At 53.2% G+C, this 20000-nt stretch overlaps 2 protein-coding genes across 5 annotated transcripts in view; both read right to left on the minus strand.

The window, feature by feature from the left end:
- LOC143515083 (synaptotagmin-7-like) overlaps window positions 1-11757 on the minus strand; it is a 35552-nt gene extending 23795 nt beyond the window's left edge. Inside the window, exons 1-2 of one of the 4 annotated variants that reach the window (XM_077007019.1) lie at window positions 11217-11757; window positions 4039-4452 (exon numbers count right to left, since the gene is read on the minus strand). In XM_077007019.1, the coding sequence (XP_076863134.1) occupies window positions 4039-4452; window positions 11217-11296 (494 nt within the window). In that variant the 5' untranslated portion in view covers window positions 11297-11757. Of the gene's footprint in view, window positions 1-1265; window positions 1682-4038; window positions 5373-11216 lie in introns of those variants that run through there. The other 3 variants (XM_077007021.1, XM_077007018.1, XM_077007020.1) reach the window with 3 other exon arrangements.
- Window positions 11758-13389: 1632 nt separating this feature from the next.
- Window positions 13390-20000, minus strand: part of LOC143515084 (synaptotagmin-7-like) — a 60419-nt gene continuing 53808 nt past the window's right edge. The window contains exons 3-4 of the mRNA XM_077007022.1: window positions 16529-16608; window positions 13390-14898 (exon numbers count right to left, since the gene is read on the minus strand). Of these exons, the coding sequence (XP_076863137.1) occupies window positions 14760-14898; window positions 16529-16608 (219 nt within the window). The 3' untranslated portion in view covers window positions 13390-14759. The remainder of the gene's footprint in view (window positions 14899-16528; window positions 16609-20000) is intronic.

Raw genomic sequence — 20000 nt, forward strand, 5'->3', positions numbered from 1 at the left:
CTTTCTGGGTCACTGCTTTCGTTCCCTCTCTTCTCTCTTTCTTATTTTTCTCATCCTTTCTTTCGGTGTCCATCATTTCATTCAGTCCTGATCCACCTCCTCTCTACCCTCATCATCTTGAACATCACTCCAGTCTCACAATCTACACAGCGTTCAACATTACGTCTTCTTTTTCTTCCATTATCTACTTCTGTCTCTCCCTCCATCTGTCTCTCCCTCTCTTTCACTCCCTTCTTATCTTTCTACCTATTTTCTGTCTAATCTTAAGCCCACACCTCTCTTTCTTAGATTTAAACCCTGATCTCAACCCTCCGTATGGCATTTAGCCTCCGCATTCCCCCTCCCCTCCCCCCTCTCCCTCTCTCCTCTTCCTCTCTCCTCTTCCTCTCTCCTCTCCCTCTCCTGGGCATTCCCACATGCCTATTTTTACCTTTCACAGAATATTGCCTGTGAAAAACTGCTGTACTAAAAGTAGCAGAAAGACACACACAGAATAAAAGTGTAGAACAGCTTTGGGAGTTTTGCAATCTGAACGTGCAGATAGATAGACAGGCTGTTGTAATGGGCTGTTAACAACGCCAACTCTTCACACTGATTACAGACCAAGAGCCCTCAATAATCCTTGTTTGTCCCTCACTCTTTTCTCTCTCTCTCTCTGTCATTCTCTTTGTATCTGCCCCTCTCTCCCTCACTCTTCTCTCTCTCTGTCATTCTCTCTGTATCTGTCCCTTTCTCTCTCACTCTTCTCTCTCTCTGTCATTCTCTCTGTATCTGTCCCTCTCTCCCTCACTTCTCTCTCTCTCTCTTTCATTCTCTGTCATTCTCTCTTCCTCTCTCCAGGCTGTGCAGACGAGTGTCCTCCCTGTTTGGACAGCGTTCCTCATCTAGAGGGAGGTGTCCTACAGTGAAATGCGCCCCCCAGACAACAGCCTGAATCTGTGGTCCCACCTACACAGAATGTGCATGATCAATCTTCTGAACAAGCGCAATTGTTGTTAGACACTCGCATTGTCTGTGGGGTAATTTAAGTCTTCCTCTCACCAATTGTTCTATTAATAGCATAATTACCAATTATGCATGCCACTGTTCTACAGAATGTTCTCTACACATATTATAATCGACTTTATGATCATCCTGTCCCAGACCATATAAATATGCATACATCTTATACATGTTCTGATCAGACTTAAAGCTTGCTCCTAGAAAAATTAAAGGATCCATTTGATCCCCCCCCCCCTCTCTCTCTCTCTCTCTCTCTCTCTCTCTCTCTCTCTCTCTCTCTCTCTCTCTCTCTCTCTCTTCCCTGCAGTAACAGTCTATCGTGGGTGTAATGATGCTGTGGACAGAAGATCAATGTTTCAGGGTTAACATGAATCTACAGCCACAAGCTGAAGCTTTGCATCAGACCAACAGTGAGAAACACACACACACACACACACACACACACACACACACACACACACACACACACACACACACGCAACATGCATTTATCCACACATTAACGTTCGAAGTACATGCAAGTACATACACAGACACATGCAATGCCAGAAATACACAACTGGACAACACTCAAGTCAGAGAGAAAGATGGGATAACGAAAAAGGGAGTGAGTGAGAGAGACAAGGAGAGAATGAAAGAGACAGAGAAAAACTTGCTCTTGTAGGTAAAATGAAGAATGCTGACCAAGGGAAAGAAATGAAAAAAGAACTCATTATAAAAATGGTACAAAACCCTTGCTTCCCCCACAGCCTAAAATGAGTTAGAATAGCTACAGTGTGCTGACTGTAGAAGCCTGGGGAAATGCCCCCCCCCCCCCCCCCCCCAGCACACTGGTCCCCCCCAAACTTGGTCCCCCACAAACATGGTCCCCCACAAACATGGTCCCCCCCACAACACAGGCTGCTACCCAAACCCAATGTGAGTAAAAATTCCAGCAGAGCCCGTGCTGAATTCTAAAGCCAGACCTGAGCAGACTGATGCCTGAAATGGCATTTCACATCTGTCCTATTCAGTGTATGCTCCGTTAGCAACTGAAAGGCATGGCGTGTGAAAAAAAACCTCTCATTTATACTAGCTGAAGAAATGACTGTGTGTGACCTCTGACTGCTCACGACCTCTCTGACACACCAGTTAGGTGAGAGCAACCATGCCTGATAAGCTGAAGAACGTACCACATGACATTACACGCCAACGCACCGCACGTTGTTATGTCAAAGCGCCCCACGAAATTACACACCGAAGCACCTCGCGACGTTACACGCCACCGCATGGCTCCATGTCACAGACTGGACGTGGCCCTGGTCTCTTCTTTTTAATTAAAATCTTAAAGTTCAAATCAAAATGGCAGAAGGTCCTTCCTCAAAGTACACAACCCAGTCTAATCATACACTTACAGAGTCTTAACAGTGTGAGAAGGCACTTGTTCATTTATCTTAGCATGGTCCTGTTAATGCAAATTACAGCTCTACTACTGCTTAGCCTCACGTTGAAGAGCAAACGTCCATAACAAATCAATTAGCTCCACGCCACGACACGACGCTACACTGGCTCAGCTGAACAAATACCGAGGGCTACAAATTTTACAGTTCAGAATTAAACGGACGAAATGCGTTTGTCTAAATGGCGCGTGTGTGCCTGTATGAAAGAGAGAGCGGTTAGAGGGTGAACCAGAGTGGGGCTGCACATGTGTGTTTGGAGTAGATGGCTTTGTCAGGTTACATATAAACGGGTTTATTAGCCACAATGTGTTGTTTAAGCGTTATCGCCTTTGTGCTCGGATTAAATTCGCTCTAGTGTACTGAGGGAGAGAACTCGACACAGATCCAGCAAAGCAGCTCGGCGATATTGATCCGATGCTATTAGCCTCGTCTCTGTATTCTGGTGCTCTTAGGCCGCGGGCCACTTGCCACCAGTCACGTCTGTTCCTTGGACCAACTCCCACTTTTAATACCCCTCAAAGCAGATGCTGCCATTAACAAAATGAAAATGACGAGAAAGAATGAAGAAAGCTAGAAAGATGGAAACCAGGAGGACTGGCATAATGAAGGAATCGCTGAAGGAGACAGAGCGATGTCACAGACGACAACCCACGCACGAACACGCATGCACACCGTAACGTTCGCCCCCTCCACGAAGTTCTGCAGTTCCACGGGGTCACTGTAAACCCGCAGAGCTGCTCAGCGTGGCCTCACGGGAGAAAGCTGCACCTCCAGATGAAGATGCTACGGATGAGCGTGAGACTGGGGGCGTGGGAAAACGAGGAAGCTATCCGCTCCACCTGAGCATGCCACAGGCGGAGGGCATCACACACACGCACACCACACACACACACACACACACACCTCAGACGGAGAGGAGGAGCCAGGCAAGGGGCATGAAGGGTCTGAGAGTAGGAGTCCGCATGCCCGCCTCTTAACGAGCACGGGTGATGTGAACGGAGCGAGGTAGTGTTAGATGTGGAATCGTACTCCGAGACACCCGCAACATTTCGACGGAAAAGGGCTCCGTGGGTGTTTTAGAGGGTCACCATGTCGCCTGGTGGTGTCGCCTGACCATACATTAGTCAGGCAGTACTGTACAGTAATGTACATGATGACAGGTTTGTCACAACTCAACTGACTTCTAGATAAAGTGGATAAGGTAGACTCCAAAGGCTGAGATTTCAAGGTCTGTTCTGTTTTGAATAAATTTGAAATTTGAATAAATTAACTACTGACCTTTCAGGTGGGTTTTTCTAAAGTTGGAACTTGAGTTGTGTACACTCACTTTACCAAATCAACATTCATATGTAGCTCACAGTAATCTCTCTATACAAAATCCACCTGAGAAGATCTTTGTGGACCCTTTTAGAGACCAAGTAAGATTACTCCAGTATATATGACTTGTGCTTGGATTGGCTAATAAAGATTTCACCACTGTTTTCTAATACCAGACACAGGTGACCTTCAGAGGAACATCCCATAGACGCAGCAGCCAATCAGAACAAGCAGCTACCCAGACATGCATAATAGGAAACCCAGACAGGAAGTGACTCACAGGAAAGATTTGACGTCCAGGCCACGGTTCTTCATCTGGCTCATCATGTAATCCCAGCTGCCCGGGTTGCCACGCAAGGCCCGGCTTCCTGCGCCTCCCGACCTATAGCGTGAAGCTCCGCCCCCTGCTGTGCTGCTCCTAGAGTCCCGCGTCCCTGTTCCTCCGTGCTGAGACCCAGTCGCTGCTCCGCCCCCTCCCTCTGGGACCGCCCCTCCACCCCCTCCACCAGCAGCGGTGGTCTGGGGGTGGAGCTGGCCCAGGCTCTGGGAGATGCTAGGCCGGCTGGCCAGGCCCAAGGGCGGAGGGTGGATGAGGGGCTGTTGGAGGCTCTGCTGCCGTAGGAGGGTCCGGGGGCGGGGCGTCGCCCCTAACGACGGGATGTGCTCCAGAGAGGAGAGGGCGGGGTCTGTGAAACTGTGTGGGCAGAGCAGGAGGGAGGGTAGTGAACGAGAGGAGGAGGGAGGGCGGGAGTGACACAGGGAAGGGCGGGGCAGGAACAGCAAAGAGGGAGGGATCAGCATGAAGGGGCGGGAGGAGGAAGAGTCATGAGGGGCGCGGTCACGTGAAGGGGAGGAGCCACGAGGGGGGCGGGACGCCGAGGAGGAAGGGCAGGAGAGGAGAGGAGAGGAGAGGTTCCAAGAGAAAGGATCGGCGTGAAACAGAGAGTCGGGGGAGGAGAGGAGAGGAGAGAAGGCAGAGAGGTTAACAGCAGGATGGGGGCAAAAGGTGAGAGATGAGAGGGAGGACCAAGACAGGGAGAAGAGGTCATCAAGGTGGGGGGGGTCAGGCGGAGGGAGAGGGGAGGAAAGGGGAGGGGAGGGGGAGCGAGGGGAAGAAGGAGAGAGGAGGAGGAGCAGACAGAGCGAGAGGAGCATCAGGGCAAGGCAATAGCCGGAGTAGGACAGGTAGCAGAGGAGGTTACAGCCTCCGTGGTCAGCGTGGGCCCACAGGTGAGTGGACGCATGTGCATGTCCGTTCGCGGGCCGAGGCGGGCCGCCCGGTGCCGAGAGCGAGCGGTGCGCGTGAGGATGTGCGTGTGTGTGAGCGTGTGCGTGCCCGTGGGTCTGCGAGGCGTGGCCGGCCTGCTTTCGGACCGCGGCTGCCCGAGGTTGAGAGGATCGCGGGGTGTGTCTCGTGTGGCCCGCGCGCGTGTGCCGAGGGGTGTGTGGCGCCAGACGGGTCACGCCGGTCCTCCCCGGCGACGGCTTTTTGGCGTGGTGGGAGACGACCATCTCACCTCCGTGTCGGCACTCTCAGGATCTTCGTACCAAGTCCAAATGCATCTCTCTTTCCCCCTCTCTCTCTCTCTCTCTCTCTCTCTCTCTCTCTCTCTCTCTCTCTCTCTTTCTGCTTTCGTCGCTTTCTGGGACTCAAGTCGCACTCGGACTCTTTCATCCCGGGTCTTATATACCACCCCAGCCCCGTGCGCTCCTACCCCCAACCAACCAGCCTCCTTCCCTCTCTGGCGAAACGCGACTCCTCCCTGTTCTCCTCCCTGTTCTCCTCCCTGTTCTCCTCCCTGTTCTCCTCCCTGTCACTAACTACACACTTCCCCTGCTGTCATTAGCCTTATTTTATTATGTCTTCAAAACTGTGCCAGAAACTACTGACAACTTCAAGCTCCAGCTGTGCGGGCGGAGGCTGGGACAAACACGCATCACGAGCCTCCCTCCTGCACCTCCCCGCACACACCCACACCCAACCTCCACTCACCACATACATATAGACACGTGGGCTTGTTCTATTTTTTCCAGCAAGGCTGATTTCTCAGCTCCTGGAGACAAATTTAGGAGCAGGCAAGAAGAAAAAGGGGAGACAAAACTGAACACCTGGACAGGCTGGACGTCTTCAACGAGAAACCTCCACTTTGGCCTTACCAGTGACAAACAGTGACACAACACAGGGTATTGGAGCGGCTGAGACAGTGGAGAGAGAGAGAGAGAGAGAGAGAGAGAGAGAGAGAGAGAGAGAGAGAGAGAGAGAAAGAGAGAGGGAGAGAGAGAGGGAGGGGGTGAGAGACACAAACACAAGAGACAGACACATATAGCTGCCTGAAAATCTGAAAATAGAATCCAATTACAGTCTAAAGAGGGTGTGTGGGAGAGAGGGAGAGAGGGAGAGAAAGAGAGAGAGAGGGGGAGCTGAGGCACGCATGTATGCAGTGAGACAGAAGTGAGATGGAGAGAACATGTGAGGGAGGAAGTGTGGCAGAAGAGCGAGTGTGAGATGGGGGTGAGAAACAAACTTAATTTAAGCACCTGGTGTGTGACACCTACAGCTTAGACGTCATTCAGCACAAGTCTAAACACAAGTAACAGAAGTGCTCTCCCTCTCCTATACCACTGTTCAGCACGCCGGCCCGAGAACCTGTCTCCCACCACAGCTGTAGCCTACACCACAGACAGCAGACAGCCCTGTCTCCCACCACAGCTGTAGCCTACACCACAGACAGCAGACAGCCCTGTCTCCCACCACAGCTGTAGCCTACACCACAGACAGCAGACAGCCCTGTCTCCCACCACAGCTGTAGCCTACACCACAGACAGCAGACAGCCCTGTCTCCCACCCCAGCTGTAGCCTACACCATAGATAGCAGACAGCCCTGTCTCCCACCACACTTGAAGCCTACACCACAGACAGCCCTGTCTCCCACCACAGCTGTAGCCTACACCACAGACAGCCCTGTCTCCCACCACAGCTGTAGCCTACACCACAGACAGCAGACAGCCCTGTCTCCCACCACAGCTGTAGCCTACACCACAGACAGCAGACAACCCTGTCTCCCACCCCAGCTGTAGCCTACGCCACAGACAGCAGACAGCCCTGTCTCCCACCCCAGCTGTAGCCTACGCCACAGACAGCAGACAGCCCTGTCTCCTACCCCAGCTGTAGCCTACGCCACAGACAGCAGACAGCCCTGTCTCCCACCACAGCTGTAGCCTACACCACAGACAGCAGACAGCCCTGTCTCCCACCACAGCTGTAGCCTACACCACAGACAGCAGACAGCCCTGTCTCCCACCCCAGCTGTAGCCTACACCACAGACAGCAGACAGTCCTGTCTCCCACCACAGCTGTAGCCTACACCACAGACAGCAGACAGCCCTGTCTCCCACCCCAGCTGTAGCCTACACCATAGATAGCAGACAGCCCTGTCTCCCACCACACTTGAAGCCTACACCACAGACAGCCCTGTCTCCCACCACAGCTGTAGCCTACACCACAGACAGCCCTGTCTCCCACCACAGCTGTAGCCTACACCACAGACAGCAGACAGCCCTGTCTCCCACCCCAGCTGTAGCCTACGCCACAGACAGCAGACAGCCCTGTCTCCTACCCCAGCTGTAGCCTACGCCACAGACAGCAGACAGCCCTGTCTCCTACCCCAGCTGTAGCCTATGCCACAGACAGCAGACAGCCCTGTCTCCCACCACAGCTGTAGCCTACACCACAGACAGCAGACAGCCCTGTCTCCCACCACAGCTGTAGCCTACACCACAGACAGCCCTGTCTCCCACCACAGCTGTAGCCTACACCACAGACAGCAGACAGCCCTGTCTCCCACTCCAGCTGTAGCCTACACCACAGACAGCCCTGTCTCATACCCCAGCTGTAGCCTACACCACAGACAGCAGACAGCCCTGTCTCCCACCACAGCTGTAGCCTACACCACAGACAGCAGACAGCCCTGTCTCCCACCACAGCTGTAGCCTACACCACAGACAGCAGACAGCCCTGTCTCCCACTCCAGCTGTAGCCTACACCACAGACAGCCCTGTCTCCTACCCCAGCTGTAGCCTACACCACAGACAGCAGACAGCCCTGTCTCCCACCACAGCTGTAGCCTACACCACAGACAGCAGACAGCCCTGTCTCCCACCCCAGCTGTAGCCTACGCCACAGACAGCAGACAGCCCTGTCTCCCACCCCAGCTGTAGCCTACACCACAGACAGCAGACAGCCCTGTCTCCCACCCCAGCTGTAGCCTACACCACAGACAGCAGACAGCCCTGTTTCCCACCACAGCTGTAGCCTACACCACAGACAGCAGACAGCCCTGTCTCCCACCCCAGCTGTCGCCTACACCACAGACAGCAGACAGCCCTGTCTCCCACCCCAGCTGTAGCCTACACCACAGACAGCAGACAGCCCTGTCTCCCACCACACTTGAAGCCTACACCACAGACAGCCCTGTCTCCCACCCCAGCTGTAGCCTACGCCACAGACAGCAGACAGCCCTGTCTCCCACCACAGCTGTAGCCTACACCACAGACAGCAGACAGCCCTGTCTCCCACCCCAGCTGTAGCCTACACCACAGACATCCCTGTCTCCTACCCCAGCTGTAGCCTACACCACAGACAGCAGACAGCCCTGTCTCCCACCCCAGCTGTAGCCTACACCACAGACAGCAGACAGCCCTGTCTCCCACCCCAGCTGTAGCCTACGCCACAGACAGCCCTGTCTCCCACCCCAGCTGTAGCCTACACCACAGACAGCAGACAGCCCTGTCTCCCACCCCAGCTGTAGCCTACACCACAGACAGCAGACAGCCCTGTCTCCCACCACACTTGAAGCCTACACCACAGACAGCCCTGTCTCCCACCCCAGCTGTAGCCTACGCCACAGACATCCCTGTCTTCCTCCTCCATGAGGACCATGTCTGTGTGTCCCAAACCTTAATTTACGTTACCATCTTATCTGAATCAGGCCAAAACAAAATCAAAGGAAATAATGTTCCCTAGTGACAGTCCTATGATGGAGAAGCAGGACGAAGAGTCAAATGTTCACCCCAAATTTCGGTTTCCATGAAACTGATCTGTAGTGAACGAGATGCATGACCTGTAGTGAACGAGACACGTGACCTGTGGTGAATGAGACGCAGAGCCTGTGGTAAACCAGACGCGTAACCTGTAGTGAATGAGACACGTGACCAGTAGTGAACGAGACGTGTGGCCTGTAGTTAATGAGACACGTGACCTGTAGTGAACGAGACGCATGAACTGTAGTGAACGAGACGCGTGACCAGTAGTGAACGAGACACGTGACCAGTAGTGAACGAGACACGTGACCAGTAGTGAACGAGACGCATGGCCAGTAGTGAACGAGACACGTAACCTGTAGTGAACGAGATGCGTGGCCTGTAGTGAACGAGACGCGTGGCCTGTAGTGAACGAGATGGAGCATGTATGGCAGTCAAGTGAGAAAGCAGCTCATTCTCCACTAAGCCAGGGATAATATAATAATCTCAGACCATTAGTGGAGCGTAAACTGTTGACGGGCTCTGAGGATGAATCAGATGTGATTAAAATGGTTGTGCTGCTCTCTGGATCCGATCCTCTCACCGCTCGGCTTCAGAACTGCCTGATTTTGAGCTTCATCAGTCAGGTGAAGTGTGTGTGTGTGTGTGTGTGTGTGTGTGAGAGAGAGAGTCAGAGAGGTAATGCACATTAGACTATTATTAGTGGGGAGGGCGGCCCGAGTCCTCCGCGTTGGCCCACAAACAGACACGTTTCCTCTCAGAACCTCTCCAAATACACACATTACACTGAATTATACACTTACACCACAAATACACATACACAGACACACACACACACACGCACGCGAGCATCCATAGACACACACACACACACACACACACACACACACACACACACACACACACACACACACACACACACACACACACTCAGCCCCTGAACTAATCAACAGTGCATGTGGCTCGGAGCAGCTCTAACTTCCCCCGCTGAATCGCCAGCCCAGCCCTCTGACCTTTCAACTCCTCTCCCCATTTCTCCATTCTCCCTCTCTGTGTGGTTAAATGAAAGGTTTCGATAAAAGCTTTTTAAGGTCACAGCATCCTTTTGGGATTCACCTTTCTTTCTTCCTCACTTTACCTTTAACCTGTTGCTAATCCTCCCTGTGTCAGACCAGACCCTCCACAACCCCACACTCTCCACAACCCCACACCCTCCTCAACCCCACACTCTCCTCAACCCCACACCCTCCTCAACCCTACACTCTCCACAACTCCACACTCTCCTCAACCCCACACTCTCCTCAACTCCACACTCTCCTCAACCCCACACTCTCCTCAACCCCACACCCTCCACAACCCCACACTCTCCTCAACCCCACACCCTCCACAACCCCACACTCTCCTCAACCCCACACCCTCCTCCACTCCACACCCTCCTCAACCCCACACCCTCCACAACCCCACACTCTCCTCAACCCCACACTCTCCACAACCCCACATTCTCCTCAACCCCACACCCTCCTCAACCCCACACTCTCCTCAACCCCACACTCTCCTCAACCCCACACCCTCCTCCACTCCACACCCTCCTCAACCCCACACCCTCCACAACCCCACACTCTCCTCAACCCCACACCCTCCGCAACCCCACACTCTCCTCAACCCCACACTCCTCAACCCCACACCCTCCTCCACTCCACACCCTCCTCAACCCCACACTCTCCTCAACCCCACACTCTCCTCAACTCCACACTCTCCTCAACCCCACACTCTCCTCAACCCCACATTCTCCTCAACCCCACACTCTCCTCAACCCCACACCCTCCGCAACCCCACACTCTCCACAACCCCACTCTCCACAACCCCACACCCTCCTCAACCCCACACTCTCCTCAACCCCACACCCTCCGCAACCCCACACTCTCCACAACCCCACTCTCCACAACCCCACACTCTCCTCAACCCCACACTCTCCTCAACCCCACACTCTCCTCAACCCCACACCCTCCTCAACCCCACACTCTCCACAACCCCACACTCTCTACAACCCCACACTCTCCACAAAACTCGCTCTACGTCTCCTCTCTGTCCTTTTCAATTCTTGTTTCTTCCTTCCAATTGAATTTCTTCCATTTCAAAGAGCCTTATTGGCATCACAGAATATACTGTATTGCCAAAGCCAAACACTAACGTACACAAACATAAACCTTCTCTTTTTATTATTTTATTCTCTTCTGTCATTTCCACATGTACTCTGCTCTCTCCAGTTTTATCTCTCCCTCTCACACTCTTTCTCACTCTCTAACTCTCACTTTCTGTCTTTCAGTGTCTCACACTCTCTCATTCTCACACATCATCTCTGTCATGCAGAACCTCTCTCTCTCTCTCTCTCTCTCTCTCTCTCTCACACACACTCACTTGCCGTTCTTCAGGTCTCCAGAGTGCAGGTGTCCCTGCACCGTCTGCCACCTGCCGCTCTTACTCCCGCTCATCATCATACTCTTCACACTTTCGCTGCGGAAGGTGCCGCCTCCATCCCCCCCACCGCCCCCCGCTGACCCCTTCTGCCCCCCGGGGACAGCACCACTGGGGGCAGGGGGGTGGGGGGATTGGCAGAAAGAGAGCAGCACATAGAGGAAGAACAATAAAACAGAATAAAAACGATGAAAAACGCAGGAAGAGCTCGAGACAGGTAACAGCAAGCAAAGAGGTTAAATGTCAATAGAAATCGGTCAGTGGACACACTATTCACTGGGGGTGCGGCGTGTGTGTACATGTGTGTGTGTGTGTGTGTGTGTGTGAAAAAACAGGTGAATAATCTAGGCATGGAGAGGAAGGGAGGTACCCTGGGGGCGTGGCTGCACTGGCCACTGGCCCCGCCCCCTACAGTGCACCGCAAGACTCACTGTGCTCTGCTCACGCTGCCGATGGAGGACAGCAAATGGACTCACCGCACCAGAGCTCCGCCTCTCCACTCCCCTCAGCCACTCCCCCCAGCCTCAGCCACTCCCCCCAGCCACCGCTCATTTCCCAGAATGTCTTGCCCACGACGGAAGGTGGGCGTGCTGCCCAAACCCTCATTCACCCTAGATCACTTCACTCAGTGGCCACGGGTGGAGCAGCTCCAACGGGCACCACCGTTATGATGGAGGTGTCAGTGCAAAGTTGGCTGAAAAACAGCCGTCGTCAGGCTGGACCAATTTGATAATGAGGCCACGGCTCACTAGACAAGGGATCTCCTGTTAGTCCATCCCATTAGTAAAATGTGTCAAAGAGCACAGGCCGGCCACTAGGGGGCTCCACTAAGCCCACTGTCATTAACTGAGGATATTAAGGCTGTGTGCGAAACAGCTACTCTCACTAATGCAGGAATGGGCTGCGTTCTCTTACTGGAACGGCAGTGCTGACAGCTACGCTACGATGATGGAAAACCTGGCGCTCCAGCGCCCCCTGGTGAAGATGAAGACCTGCTTCTGTTTACACTCCCCAACGCTGCGGCTCCGGTAAAACGTGCGTAAGCGTCCAGGTCACAATGAGCATTTGTTACACTTACAACAGGTTACATTATGTGGTCTGTGTGTTCAGTCATTAATTCGAAGGACTGTGGGAAGTTAATCATTTTGTCACTGTTCTCAAAAACTGCACAAGAAGAACAAACAAAAACACCGATAACGCGAAATCACCACAAACAGCAACAGCGGTGTAGTAGCAGGTACAGAGCGGAGGTCGGGGACCAGAGAGGAGACACTGCAGGATGAGTAAGTCCTGGAGAGGGCGGCAACTGTTTCGAGCCCCCCACCCCGCACCCTCCACCCAGAAGAACAACCTCTCCATAACAATGGGAAGAACTTGTTGTCTGTGCGTCTTCTGTTCAATAGCAAATAGCAGTATTTTAAGAACCCGCCAGGTTGTCATGGATCTGATGTCTTCTGGATGGGGACAATAACAGCGATGCGTACAGAGACATTTCCTTGCAAATGTCAACTTTCTCTTCCCACTGTGCATTAGCTGCAGCCAAGACTATCAAATGTAATGTTAAATGTTTACGCGCTCCAGAAGATGCCCTGCAGCCCCTATAGATCACCCGCGCTGGGAGGAACGGGCAGACCTGCTCGGAGATGCCAGTCAGTCTCCTCTGGTGGTCTCACTCAGACCCACAGGTCTCGTCTCTGGGCCTGGCGCCTCCGATGACGTAGTCTTGATCCTCACACACCGTTTTAATCCGACCGGCTCTGCACTCCTCTGGGCCTAACCAAGGAACCTGGCCCAAAGAACCCGGCCCAAGTACCAGAGAGGTGCTGAGGGCACCATCAGCTTCCTACATCAGTCACGTTTGGTGACCTGAACGGCCCTCTAAGAGGCGCAGACTGGATCGGATTAAGCGAGCGAGTGGGTCCCGCCTCCTCACACACGGCTCCAGGAAAAGGGGGCTGGCAGGGGTGGGTAGGTGGGTGGGGCCAAGTGGGCGGGGCTGTGGGGAGACATTGAGTAAGACGAGGCAGGATTGGGGAGGTGCTAAAGGGAAGGAGCACACATAGAGGCGGATCAAAACACCGGGCCGGGGGGGGGGGGGGCGTGGGTGGCTGGGGGGGGCAGCTAGCGTCGACGGGGTTACCACAGCACTTCACCGCAACGGGCAACCCTCAGCAACACGCAGCGAGGGGGGAGAGCGGAGAGCAACACAGGGTGGAGGGGTTACTCTGGCCACATCAGCTCGGTAGTTAGAGGGTCACAGGGACGAGGGTTGTCCGTCTCCATGGTAACACCCCATGGGGAAAGGGGTGAAAGGTCGGAGGCTAGGGGTAGTCTGGCAGGGCTGTACGGGTGAGGGGCATTTACACACAACTCTACTCCTGCCACGGTCCAAGCAAACAGAGGAGAGCCAGCATCTCCCCGCTCCACAGGGGATGAGAAAGTGCTCCAAGATGGCTGACAGGGAAGAGTGTGGAGGAGACGTAATTGAAGGTTTAAACGTGTAGGAGGCCAGGGCGAGTTCAGAACCTCACTAAGCTCACAAAGCTGCGCTGACCACTCGCGTTAAAGCAGGTCCTCCGTTCGGCCTTCGCTCTGTATGCATTAGTGCTGTGAACCGTGGAGGTATTCAGTGTGCCGCTTGGATTTGAATTTCGATTAAGAAGAATGAGGACTTCTTTTCAAAAGCCCGAGGCATAAAAATGGCCCCTTTTATACCTGGCACTATATGATGCAAAATGTATATGTAGGCAACTGGCTGAGATGTGTTTTGCTTTATAACCCATGCGCCCCAGTGGATGTGCTCTGTGCACTAGTTAGACAAGCACTCACCAGGGCACATGGGCTCCATCTTCTCAGCTGGAGCTCTGATCTCAGTGGAAGTGCTTAATCTGGCCGCACCGCGCTAACAGCCAACGAAATGCAGCGTCCAGATGTGCCCTGGTGTTCCATCGCGTCCTGCACGTGTACCGCACACACTTCCACACACGGAGGGCGCGCACCGCACACACATGCACGCGCAGGCCGCCAGCTCTGAAAGGGGCCATCGCCTTCTGAAACGCCAATGTCTTACCGCGCTACAGCAGTAAACAGTACACGCGACTGAATGCGATTGCAAATCCGTGTGAAATAAGTGTGAAAGAACCAGGGAGGAACACAATGGGATTATTAAAAAGCTCCCACAAATGCAGTTTTATGCATTTAGTTTCTCGGAGAAAACGTTTTTGCTTTTCGATTGTGTATGACTGTGATTAAAGGGCTGAGCTGGGGCCGTCTCAGTGCCCAGGCTCAGGCACACGCACACGTGGGGGCCCACAGCAGGCACACGCACACCTGGGGGCCCACATCAGTGAGGAGTGATCATTTCTGGAACGGCCAGGTTCGCCCCCTTCATCGGCACACCGCAGCCCTGCCAAGGGTCAGGGGTCAGAGGAAGGGGGGGGGGGGGGGGTAGGTGAGTGAGAATCTCTTACCAGCCTGGACAGAGACTCACTTGAGTGTGAGGCGAGGGTCTCCATAAGGGGCATAGGGAGAAATGTTTAGTACAAACTCCTTGGGTGGGTAGGAACTCCATCGCTGCTGCTCTGAATTGCTGTCATTGTTATTCCAAAAGTCTCTGTCTAGATCACTGAAGGCCAGAGAGAGACACACACACATCCGTGAGACACAGAGCAACCATCCACGCAGCAGGCAAGCCATCCATCCAGCAGTTAGTAGCACAGATGTCACAAAGGTCCGGCTAGACCCCATGCGTCCGGCCAGACGCCGAGGCCCCGTGGCTGGGTAGCGATGGGGTGTCTGGGCCAACGTGGCCTGGTGAGGAAACAGGGTCTCCCCCTTTCCATTCAGACACTACTGTGGCCTAAAGAAAATAATTTGTCAGTGGAGGAGAGAAACAGAGGGCCGGTGTGGCAAAAGTTCTGGAAACTGCGACTCACGTCCTTTGCTGGTTCTGTTAAACACTCATCAGTGAGAGAGAGGGACAGAGGAAAAGGGAGGGCAAGACCATTAATTATACAGGCTTCAAAAACATAACGGGGTTTACATGAAAACATGAATTAAACCATCAGGCAAATACAACGGTAAAATGAAACATCCATAACCAATCGTGAGCGGACACTGCTGCTCGTAAGAGAGGAGAGAGGTAGTGAGGGAACCAGGCGGCGTGCGGGGGAACAGCAGCCTGCGCAAGACGTACGGACCTCGGAGAAACAGTCATGTGATCGGTACCAACAGAGCGAGGCACACAGGCAGCTTCCTGGGCCCTCGCGCCGACCGCCGAACGCAGCCGGCCTCTGGGGACGGCCGCTTTGGTCAGCGCGGGGAGGTCCGAGCCGCACCACCTGCAGAGATGCACAAACGCCAGCATCACCCCCCCCCTCCCCCCATAATTCGTCCAAATATGCGTCTGCTTTGCGAATTCAAACGAATTACGCTCGGAGTCACGGGTGAGCAGTCGAACGACCTCATCAGCAGTGCGTTGGGGAAAAGCACTTTTACCAGGCTGGGCATTACCAACAGCAGCTGCTGCACACCAACATGCCACAGCCACCCCACTTAACACTGAAAACCAAACAAGCACCTGATACACACACACACACAGGAAGAGCTCTCTATTACGTACAGACTCATACACTAAGTGCTCCAGCTTTCCACGCATCGCATTCAGCCATTACACACACTTAAGCAGCGCTCACGTCATTCAGGGATGTTATCAGTCAAAGAAGCGGAATCGTGCACGGATGCGAAAGGCGCCCCTCTGTGAGTGTGAAGGAGGAAAGAGGTTTTTGCGCTGCACCGAGTGAGCCCACTGGAGCCTCTTTGTTTTCTGAGGCCCTTTCTTCCTGCAGCAGGCAACACTGAGACAAATGAGACGCCTGTGGGCGGCGCTCAAAGCGGTTAACATTCCAACGGAACCTCTACCGCCGTGACGATGACGAGGAGGAAGGAAGAACAGGCAGCATCAGCCGTGCGGAGCTGGTCAGCTCGAAGTCACATGACCACCACGTGTCATCAGCAGGGAAAGAGACAGGTCATCGGTGAGTTAAAGGTCATTGGACGGAGTTCGGTGACTCCCAGACTGGTCTTACCGGCAGTCTTACCACAGCCTTACCACTGGAGCGAGACCACCCCAGACCCCGCCCAGCCCAGATAGAGAGGTAGAGGGATAGAGGGAGAGAGAGATGAAGAGAGGAACCAAGAGAGGGTGTGTGTGTGTGTGTATGTGAGGGACGGGGGAGGGGGGGGGCTCCACCTACTTGATAGCTTTCTTCTCTCCTCTGCCTCGTGCTGAGTCTGGTGTGCCCACAGACTCCAGTCCTGGCTTTCCTCTCTTCCCCTGGAGACAGTGAAAGAATAAGAGAGGGCAAAGTGACTGCCAGCCTCCTAATTAAGCCTATGAGAGAAATACAGTGGTAGAGTGTCTCTGCATTGTGTGCATGTCAGCTATTATCCACCTCTGCCCGCCACCCTGGGTCTCCATCTCTCTCTGATTGCTGGAATCACACTGCCCATCTTGAACCATTTCAACTGTAATTATGGCACGCGCATATTTATATGGAAATAGCCAATTTAACTCAATCTCCTCGCAGCGGTTCAACTCTCGACGCAGGCGGAGAGAGTCGCGGGAGACAGAGTTTGTTTTGTCGCATCTTCCGATGGCCAGCAAAGCCGTCAACGGCCAACTCCTCCTCGCCGCTGGGCTTCACGCTCAAACCCTCCGCCAACCATCTCTCCACGTCCAGGAAGTTGCTCAGGCGTGCCGCGCACAGGGAACCAGCAGGCCCAGAAGCACTTACGAGAGAATTCCACCCACGCCGGGTATTCCAGAACCTTCCAGGGGTTCCGTGCGAGCGAGGGACTGCTCAGGGTTCTCTCGCTGAAATAATCCCCCAACAATGCGCTAGCAGAGCGCCCGGGCGTCGGGGGGAAGCTGGGCGCTATCTCCCCGTCCTCCACGGCTCCTGGCAGGGGACACGGCGTCCCCGCGCTGCTGTGTGGATGCTCACAGCACGTCACGCTGACTCACCCTCCTCAGGAGTTTACAAGACTTTTTTAGTGCAGAGATTAGCACATCCAAATCTGCAAGTCTGGCGGATTATAAAATATGCCATATTTCTCTGAAATATTGCTCGACAACTAAGCATGCTTAAAAGGGTGCACTTATTTATGGAGTTTGCTAAGTGAGATTTCTTTGAATGGCATGGTGTATTTTCATGGTGCATTGCCATGGTGCATTGCATCTTGTGCGTGGGAAACTACATGTTCTGTAACTGGTATATTAGCATATGTATACATACTCTGCATGTGTTATATTGGTCAACAGACAGTATGACATTTCCACCAAGACTTCAGTGACTGAAGCTATCTGGCTCACCTAGTAATGTCTGTCCCATCTTTTCCCTGAGATAAAACATAACAGAGCAGAGATGGAGATGATCGGCTATGGATGGTGCAGTTAGCTATGCCTTGCAGGGGCATGATCCTTGCAAGATCCATTTACAACAAAGGGAGGCTGCTGTGATACTCATATATACATCGCTCTGATTGGTGAAACACTCACAATCTCCCAGAGCAAGGACACCAGAGATGAATCAGCTTTTATGAGGGTGGGTGTGTGTGTGTGTGTGTGTGTGTGTGTGTGTGTGTGTGTGTGTGTGTGTGTGTGTGTGTGTGTGCACGCGCGCCTATGAGTGTGTAAGGAAATGGGAGTGCTGGTTCTATTTATAGTCTCAGCACTTTAAGTCTAAAGTGAGTGTGCATGCACGTAGTGTATCCGTGCACATATGCACATGTGCAGGCTCACGGCGTGTAGGAGAAGCTGGAAACCCAGAGCATGTGTGTGTGTCTGCACAGAGAGACTGTGTGTGTGTCTGCACAGAGAGACTGTAGAGAGACTGTGTGTGTGTCTGCACAGAGAGACTTTGTGTGTGTCTGCACAGAGAGACTGTAGAGAGACTGTGTGTGTGTCTGCACAGAGAGACTGTTTGTGTGTCTGCACAGAGAGACTGTTTGTGTGTCTGCACAGAGAGACCGTGTGTGTGTCTGCCCAGAGAGACTGTGTGTGTGTCTGCACAGAGAGACTGTTTGTGTGTCTGCACAGAGAGACTGTGTGTATCTGCGCAGAGAGACTGTGTGTGTGTCTGCACAGAGAGACTGTGTGTGTGTCTGCACAGAGAGACTGTGTGTGTGTCTGCACAGAGAGACTGTGTGTGTGTCTGCACAGAGAGACTGTGTGTGTGTCTGTACAGAGAGAACGTGTGTTTGTCTGCACAGAGAGACTGTGTGTGTGTCTGCACAGAGAGACTGTGTGTGTGTCTGCACAGAGAGACTGTGTGTGTGTCTGCACAGAGAGACTGTGTGTGTGTCTGCAGAGAGAGACTGTGTGTGTGTCTGCACAGAGAGACTGTGTGTGTGTCTGCACAGAGAGACTGTGTGTGTGTCTGCATAGAGAGACTGTGTGTGTGTCTGCACAAAGAGACTGTGTGTGTGTCTGCACAGAGAGACTGTTTGTGTGTCTGCACAGAGAGACTGTGTGTGTGTCTGCACAGAGAGACTGTAGAGAGACTGTGTGTGTGTCTGCACAGAGAGACTGTGTGTGTCTGCACAGAGAGACTGTGTGTGTGTCTGCACAGAGAGACTGTGTGTATCTGCGCAGAGAGACTGTGTGTGTGTCTGCACAGAGAGACTGTGTGTGTGTGTGTCTGCACAGAGAGACTGTGTATGTGTCTGCACAGAGAGACTGTTTGTGTGTCTGCACAGAGAGACCGTGTGTGTCTGCCCAGAGAGACTGTGTGTGTGTCTGCACAGAGAGACTGTTTGTGTGTCTGCACAGAGAGACTGTGTGTGTGTCTGCACAGAGAGACTGTAGAGAGACTGTGTGTGTGTCTGCACAGAGAGACTGTGTGTGTCTGCACAGAGAGACTGTGTGTGTGTCTGCACAGAGAGACTGTGTGTATCTGCGCAGAGAGACTGTGTGTGTGTCTGCACAGAGAGACTGTGTGTGTGTCTGCACAGAGAGACTGTGTGTGTGTGTGTGTGTGTGTGTGTGTGTGTGTCTGTACAGAGAGACTGTGTATGTGTCTGCACAGAGAGACTGTTTGTGTGTCTGCACAGAGAGACCGTGTGTGTGTCTGCCCAGAGAGACTGTGTGTGTGTCTGCACAGAGAGACTGTGTGTGTGTGTCTACACAAAGAGACCGTGTGTGTGTCTGCACAGAGAGGCCGTGAGTGTGTCTGCACAGAGAGACTGTGTGTGTCTGTACAGAGACTGCGTGTGTATGTCTGCACAGAGAGACTGTGTGTGTCTGCATAAAGTGACCGTGTGTGTGTTTGCACAGAGAGACTGTGTGTGTCTGCACACAGAGACCGTGTGTGTTTCTGCACAGAGAGACTGTGTGTGTATCTGCACAGAGAAACCATGTGTGTGTCTGCACAGAGAGACAGTGTGTGTCTGCACAGAGAGACCGCGTGTGTATCTGCACAGAGATACCGTGTGTGTGTCGGCACAGAGAGACCATGTGTGTGTCTGCACAGAGAGACCGTGTGTGTGTCTGCACAGAGAGACCGAATGTGTGTCTGTACAGAGACTGTGTGTGTCTGCACAGAGAGACTGTGTGTGTCTGTACAGAGACTGTGTGTGTATGTCTGCACAGAGAGACTGTGTGTGTATCTGCACAGAGAGACCATGTGTGTGTCTGCACAGAGAGATTGTGTGTGTGACTGCACAGTG

This window comes from Brachyhypopomus gauderio, chromosome 5 (assembly GCF_052324685.1).
Source record: "Brachyhypopomus gauderio isolate BG-103 chromosome 5, BGAUD_0.2, whole genome shotgun sequence".
NCBI classification, from domain to species: domain Eukaryota; kingdom Metazoa; phylum Chordata; class Actinopteri; order Gymnotiformes; family Hypopomidae; genus Brachyhypopomus; species Brachyhypopomus gauderio.